This window comes from Enhydra lutris, unplaced genomic scaffold (assembly GCF_002288905.1).
Source record: "Enhydra lutris kenyoni isolate GAN:26980312 unplaced genomic scaffold, ASM228890v2 scaffoldscaffold4, whole genome shotgun sequence".
Lineage (NCBI taxonomy): Eukaryota > Metazoa > Chordata > Mammalia > Carnivora > Mustelidae > Enhydra > Enhydra lutris.
This window is the reverse complement of record NW_019154088.1, coordinates 15971964-15979821: the sequence shown is the minus strand read 5'-3', so window position 1 is coordinate 15979821 and position 7858 is coordinate 15971964. Positions and strand designations below refer to the sequence as shown.

General features: G+C 41.0%; 1 protein-coding gene across 2 annotated transcripts; it reads left to right on the top strand.

Moving 5' to 3' along the window:
• The first annotated feature begins 1187 nt into the window (after positions 1 to 1187).
• Positions 1188 to 2514, top strand: LOC111139031 (G2/mitotic-specific cyclin-B1-like). Of its 2 annotated transcripts, none has more exons than XM_022491138.1 (2): positions 1188 to 1725; positions 1876 to 2514. In XM_022491138.1, the coding sequence occupies exons 1-2, from the start codon at positions 1201 to 1203 to the stop codon at positions 2470 to 2472; spliced, it is 1122 nt and encodes a 373-aa protein (XP_022346846.1). In that variant the 5' UTR covers positions 1188 to 1200; the 3' UTR covers positions 2473 to 2514. The 2 variants fall into 2 exon arrangements, with proteins under 2 accessions (XP_022346846.1, XP_022346838.1); XM_022491130.1 differs by having other exon boundaries at positions 1188 to 2252; positions 2364 to 2514.
• Positions 2515 to 7858: the final 5344 nt, after the last annotated feature.

Sequence of the window (7858 nt, the reverse complement as noted above, 5' to 3'; positions counted from 1 at the left end):
CCCTGATCCAATAGTGCGTGCCCTTACAAGAGGAAACCCTAGAGACCTCGCACTCTTGTCTCTGTCCCTCCATCTCGCTCTCGCTCTCGACCATTTGAGCACACGGAGAGGAGATGCCCATGGGCAAGCCAGGAAGATGCTTGCCAGAACTGAGCCCTGGTGACACCTTGATCTCATACTTGCAATCTCCAGAACTGTGAGAAGTTAACATCTGTCACTTAAGTCACACAGTCTGTGGTATTTTGTTACAATGGCCCAAGCTCACTTACACAAGAGGTGAGGAAATTTAAGGCACAAAGAGATTAAGTAACTTAGCCATGTTCACTTAGAAGGTCAGCCGCAGAGCTGATGTTTGACACCTGCCGTGTGGTTCCAGGGTCCGTGTTCTAAACTGCTGTCCTTTATAGCCTCTCATGGGATACAAAACAAATGGAGTCTGAAAATATTCAGAGATACGATAAAAGAAAGTTTCGTTGAAACGTTAGGAGGAATGGTCAAATACCGTATGGCATTTACTGTGTGTCTGGCTATATAGAACTGCTGACAACAGAAAACCTGATAGTGATCTCCATCAAAGTAACTCATGATAAAGGATTTTTAAAAAAGAATTTTCTGGCACCCAAGCAAATCATAAGTATGAGAAGAATATGAGTGACCTCACACTACTCCATGACAACATTTAATAATAAGCTACATTGACCACTGGTGAAAAATCCATATGAAAAGTAATTCTGATTGCTTTATTTTTATGTTTACCTTAATTTATACTTTTGGCCCAAACAATTGCATATATTATGTGAAAATTACATTTTATGTTAATTTTTTTCTCACTACTGTCAGCAGAATACAAATTATGTGAAAATCTCAATTATAAGAACATAATGTGTGACTTGGCTAAAATACCAAAAATAAATACCTAATACTTCATAAATTATGTATGTATTTGATCACTTATTTAAACCTCAAAACACATCAGTCAGACAAAAATAATTATATTCAATTCTCTGTGATATTCGCCAACTTTTAGCCATATGCAGAAACTATAGTTTTACATGTTTTTTAGTTTTGTCATTATGAAGGTATATTTGTCAACGGCTGTTGAGCTGCGCAGGGTTCAGGTCCCCAGCTGGTTGGTGACTGGTTGGTGACTCCCGTGCTCTGCTTCTCCCCACTGAGCTGTTGCCTGGTGAAGAAGAAGCCATGGCACTCCGGGTCACCAGGAACGCAAAAGTTAATGTGGAAAATAAGGCGAAGATCAGCATGGCAGGCGCAAAGCGCGTGCCTCTGGCCACGACTGCGGCCTCCAAGCCCGGGCTGAGGCCGAGAACAGCCCTCGGAGACATTGGTAACAAAGTCAGTGAACAACCACAGGCCAAATTGCCTCTGAAAAAGGAAGCAAAAACTTTGGTTCCTGGAAAAGTTATTGCTAAAAAACTACCCAAACCTCTGGAGAAGGCACCCGAGCCTGTGCCAGAACCTGAGCCAGAACCTGAGCCCGTTAAAGAAGAAAAACTTTCGCCTGAGCCTATTTTGGTTGATACTCCCTCTCCAAGCCCAATGGAAACATCTGGATGTGCCCCTGCCGAAGAATATCTGTGTCAGGCATTCTCTGATGTAATTCTTGCAGTGAATGATGTGGATGCCGAAGATGGAGCTGATCCAAACCTTTGTAGTGAATATGTGAAAGATATTTATGCTTATCTGAGACAACTTGAGGAAGAGCAAGCCATCAGACCAAAATACCTACTGGGTCGTGAAGTCACTGGAAACATGAGAGCTATCCTTATTGACTGGCTAGTACAGGTTCAGATGAAGTTCAGGTTACTTCAGGAGACCATGTACATGACTGTTTCCATTATTGATTGGTTCATGCAGAATAATTGTGTGCCCAAGAAGATGCTGCAGCTGGTTGGCGTCACTGCCATGTTTATTGCAAGCAAGTATGAAGAAATGTACCCTCCAGAGACTGGTGACTTTGCCTTTGTGACTGACAACACTTACGCTAAGCACCAAATCAGACAGATGGAAGTGAAGATTCTGAGATCTTTAAATTTTGGTCTGGGCCGCCCTCTACCCCTGCATTTCCTTCAGAGAGCATCTAAGATCGGAGAGGTTGATGTTGAGCAACATACTTTGGCCAAATACCTGATGGAACTAACTATGTTGGACTACGATATGGTGCACTTTCCTCCTTCTCAGATTGCAGCAGGAGCTTTTTGCTTAGCACTGAAAATTCTTGATAACGGTGAATGGACACCAACTCTACAGCATTATCTATCATACACTGAAGAATCCCTTCTAAGTGTTATGCAACACCTGGCTAAGAATATAGTCATGGTGAATCGTGGGCTTACAAAGCACATGACCATCAAGAACAAGTATGCCACATCTAAGCACGCGAAGATCAGCACGCTGGCACAGCTAAATTCTGCACTAGTTCAAGATTTAGCCAAGGCTGTGGCAAAGGTGTAACTTGTAAACATGAGTTGGAGTACTATAATAACTGCAAATAAAATTGGCACCATGTGCCATCTGTACATACTATATATTGCCTTTACTGACTTTTAATAAAGTTTGTGGTCCTTTTTACTTGTACCTTAAAAAAAAAAAAGGAGGAGAAAGAGAATTTCATTTAACAGTTAGCATTTATAACACTTAAATGTTTAGGAACAGGTTAAGTGAGTTTTTATTTTACTGTTGCCTCAGACCTCACAAAAGTTAGGGCTAAATTGACTAGCATAAATAATAATAATCATGAAGTAGAGAGAAAGAGCAGGATGCTGATTTCCTTATAATTTATACGAGAGAATCGATAAACACTGTTGAAAGTCAAAAAGGAGGTTTTGTGGGGAAAAAAAAAAACCTCTCAATCTGTAAATGCTCTCCATAATATTCCCTTTCAAATTTTAAGCATCTTTTAGAAATTAAAAAAAATTATCTGAAGACCAATATGTTTGTTTTATTGGCTTTTATCCTGTTAGCATTTGGGTAAGTTAAACTTAATACACTTTAATAAAAATATCTTTTAGAAATTAAAAAAAAAAAAAACCTGAAGACCAATATGTTTGTTTTATTGGCTTTTATTCTGTTAACATTTGGGTAAGTTAAGCTTAATATATTTTAATAAAAATAGCTTGTCTAGTAACTTTTGTGAAATTTGTTTTCCAACCCCGTTTCTTCCATTTATATATAGATTGCTGGAATGACATTTCCCAAAGTTCCCTGACGCCTCTATAAGGGGTTATTTCTACTGGGGTGCCTTCACGAAGTTTTAACCTTTGTCTTTTATACTCTATAATGCTTGATTTTCCCCCCAGACTGCAATCATTATCTCAGAAAAAAAAAATCATGAAAGTGCATGTGTATATATGTATTTAGAGAAAACAAAGATCATTGTATTAGCTCCATCTCCCAGGGCACAGTAATCGTTCCACAATTTGTTGGATTGGGGTTCCCTGGTTTGATGATATCAGCCTATGTCATCTCATTTAGATTCCATCTGAGCTAATTTGCATCAGCCTTGCTGATTTGCATAGCACCATATGCTGCCCCGACTGAATCTTTGCACAGTATGAAATAATTCCTTTTGACAGGATAACCACTATTACAGCAGGTAGGCCAAACTGGGGGAAGACTGTAATCAAATTAAGGATGCAGTAACTAGACAATTAGGTTTACCCCACCACCAAATGCTGGCACTAATCTGTTCAAGGTATCTAGAGAGCGTTTGGTTGGAAATGGCTCGAGGGCAACTTAGAACATTACCGCAGTGTGAACAGGAGACCTCCTGAAGATCCTTATTCATAAGCTGTTTAGGCCTTATTGGTGGTGATAAGTCCTGATTTTTGCCATATTTTGAAAAATGAACATTTAATCCACACCTCAAAACCCAAAGGTATAGACCCAGGACCAAGAATGTAACTACAAGTTGGCTTTTCTGTTTAGCCCAATGACTTCATGCATTAGTTTAATAACCATGTGTATCAATTTTAGTGTCATAGGTTAATGTTTGGTTAGCTGACCAGAAGATAAAGTTGCATACTCTGGAATGTAATGTTCACATGATCCTTCCTGTCCTACAAACCTGTCATCTTCCCTCTGCCTCACTTTTGGGCTGTCCAAAAGCAAGCATTTCAGTAAGGTGCAGAGTGTGGATATGATTCTACAGTTATCTCATAGAAAATTCCTGCTCAAGCGGGCAGGCCCAGGGCTCTAGTAATCCCTTTACATTCTGAAACCTCACCCTTTCCCTTGATCAGCATGAGGCACTTGACCCCTAGATTCTCTAGAAAATTGCCTCCCTCCCCAATGTGTGTAAGTGCACAGAGCTGAGACCCGCCCCCCTGCCCCCCAAGCCAAACTGAAGTGTCTGAGTTGAAAAATTTACCCTGGAAATGATGGGATGGGAGATGTCAGAGTTCTGTTGGACATCTCTGGGGATGAACAAAGCTTCTGTTCCCAAGGGGGCTGAGCCATTCTGTAGGATGCCGTAGAGGTGAGAATGCTTTTCCACATCTCCTGAAGTTTGAAGAAAAAAGCTCAAGGGTATAACTGTGGGGTCTGATAGATTTTTTATAACCTGGGTCTTTAGGAACAGTCAATTAAGGTTTACCTGCTGGAGCATTTTGCAGAACAAATCAATATCTCATTTATTAAAAATTAACAACCCATAAGCTTCAAATACACAAGTGAAAAAGCAAGGGGGCCATGTAGCAATGAAGGCTTGGAGGACGATGCAGCGGGGGAGGGGGAAGCACAGCATACATTTATGATTTTAAATATACCACAAAGTTCAGAGTGTTGTCATGCGGTACTGCATGGCATTAGCATAATCAACTTTGCTTGCTTTTAGTTTATGAGCTATGAGCTGCAGTTAGGCTTGATTTGTATTCTGTTTCTTCCAGATCACAGGCTCCAGCTCTGAAAGCAGGAGGAGTTAAAGAAGTGACTCACAGAGGCTGGAGAGGGTAAGCAGACTACCAGCCTTCTTCGAAATTGCATAGGAAACAGAAAACATGGCCAGGTGGAGGTTTTTTGTTTTTTTGTTTTTTAAGATTTTATTTATTTATTTTGAGAGAGACATAGAGTGCATGAGTGGGAGGAGGGCAGAGGCAGAGGGAGAGAGAGAATCTCAAGCAGACCCTCTGCTGAACACTGAGCCTGGTGCAGGGCTCCATCTCAGGAGCCTGAGATCATCTCAGGAGCCTGATCTGAAATCAAGAGTGGGACGCTTAACTGACTGAGCCACCCAGGTGTCCCAATGGAGACTTTTCTTATTGAACTTTCCACTTATCAATTTTGAGTGGGTCTCTTCATCCAAAACCAGCCCCATCCCCAGAAAACAGTTCCTCTCCCCACCCCATACCGTAACGCTAACAACAACAGGCCGTTGGCATTCCACAGATGCTCTTGCCTGCCCATTCCACAGCTCAGTCGCTGATTGGCTCATCCTATCAGTACCTGCAGCCACAAGTTCTCAAGTTTGTTTGTGCATTTGAATCACCTGGAGAGTTTCAGAAAACACCCAGGCCTTGGTCCCACCTCACAAAAATTCTGATATAATTGGTATGGGGCACAGGCTGGGTATTGGTATTCTTAAATGCCCTAAGTAATTCTGATGTGCGGCCAAGTTTGAGAACCACTGAAAAGATTGGTGCTTCTCACAATATGGTGCTCAGACTGGCAGCATCAGGATCCCCCTGGAAACTTGTCTATCACCACCTTAATCCATTGTCTCTGGGCTCTACCTGTCCCCTGACAGGTCTCCCTACTGCCAGCTTTGCACCTCACACAGAAGCAGGCTGATCATTTCAGAAACTTTTCTCAGATTGTCACCATTACTCTCTCCCTATTGCAAAACATTCAAATGGCTTTTAGAGAAAATCCAAACAGGGCATTGTGAACTTTGGCCTCTGTCTTCATCTCTGACTCCCCTTCTTCCTCACTTCCTCTACTCCAGTCACAGGAGCTCATCTCATCTGTGGGCCTCCGTACTGCCCCTTTCCTCCATCCACAACTCTCTTCCCCCAGGAAATGGCATGGCTGTCTCCCTCTACTCAAGGCTAAACTCAAGGGTCTTGTCCTCAGAGAGGTCCTCCTCTGACCTCTTCTCCACTTTTAATGCTCCAAAGTCTAGGCTTATCACTATCTAAATTATCTTGTTAATGTATCTCCCCCTCACATTGTTCCTTTGTATGTATCACCACCAGAATATAAATTCAGGAGAGTAAATACCTTGTCTGTTTTGTTTCTTATATAATGGGCCTTCCATAAATCAAAGAGAATGGTGACAGGAAATATCACCTATGCTATCTCCATTTCCATATTAATCCATTTAGTTTGATAAAGGATGTAAACAAAAAGAGTTGGCAAAACTAGCTGTGTAGGTTTGGAAAAATCCATAGATATGGACCCATATTTGAGCCATCAGCCATAACCCCAGCGAGCTGGGGTACCACGTGATACAGTGGGAATGAATCATGACTGCTCTCTGCTCTCTTTTTTCAGCCTTGCCTGCATGCTGTGCTTTAAGACCCTATTCAGTTCTATGATGTTTTCCCACATTTCTTGCCACACAGAGGAATCTCATTCAATTTGCCACTCCCTCCTCATCTGACATCCATATGCCACAGAAGACACACCTGGTAGGTGTCCTATTATTTCTCCTTTCATTTTACCTTTATGATAGCTTCATACTACTTGATGGCAAAAAATCCAAATAATCCAACTTAAAAATAGGCAGAGGACTTGAATAGAGAGGTACATGAAAAGATGCTCAACATCATTAATCATCAGGGAAGTGCAAATCAAAACCACAATAAGATATCGCCTCATACCTGTAAGAATGGCTATTATAAAAAAAGAGAAGTAACAAGTGTTAATAAGAATATGGAGAAAAAGAACCCTTGTGCAATGTTGGTAGGAATGTAAGCTGGTGCAGCCACCATGGAAAACAGTATGGAGGTTACTCAAAAAGTTGAAAATAGAGCTACCCTCTACCCAGCAATTCCACTCCTTGGTCTGTATCCTAAGAAAATGAAATCACTATCTTGAAGAAATGTCTATACTCCTGTGTTCATTGAAGCACCATTCAGAATAACCAAGACATGAAAACAACTTGTGTCCAGTGACAGATGAATGGATAAAGAAGATGTGGTATCTATACAGACAATGGTATATTATTTGGCCATAAAAAGGAGAAACTCCTGACATTTCTTTTTTTCTTTTTTAAGATTTTATTTATTTATTTGATAGACAAATTTTATTTATTTATTTGATAGACCACAAGTGGGCAGATAGGCAGGCAGAGACAGAGAGAGAGGGAAGCAGGCTCCCCGCTAAGCAGAGAGCCCAATGTGGGGCTCGATCCCAGGATCCTGGGATCATGACCTGAGCCGAAGGCAAGGCTTTACCCCACTGAGCCACCCAGGTGCCCCAACTCCTGACATTTCTGACAACATGGCTAGACCATGGGGGCATTATGACAAGTGAAAGAAGTCAGAGAAAGACAAAAACTGTTATGATATTATTTATATATGGAATCTAAAAAAACAAAAAACAAAAAAACAAAAACAAACTCATAGAACAGAGGGTAGAATTGTTGCCAGGGCCTGGGGGTTAGGGAAAACGAGAAGATGTTTGTCAAAGGGTACCAACTTCTAGTTATAAAGTGAGTAAGTCCTGGGGATCTAATGTACAGCGTGGTGACCATAGCTAACAATAGTGTGTTATATACTTGAAAATTGCTTAGAGAGTAGATCTTAAATGTTATCATACACAAAAAATAGTAATTATGTGGGGTGATGGTGTGGTGGTTATTTCAGAATATATGCTTGTATCAAATCATCACATTGTACAC

Excerpts from the sequence above, each read along its gene's own strand:
- LOC111139031 (XM_022491130.1), top strand. The coding sequence starts at position 1,201 with ATGGCACTCCGGGTCACCAGGAACGCAAAAGTTAATGTGGAAAATAAG. Across the intron at positions 2,253-2,363 it reads ATTCTTGATAACGGTGAATG|GACCATCAAGAACAAGTATG; the intron begins GACACCAACTCT and ends TACAAAGCACAT.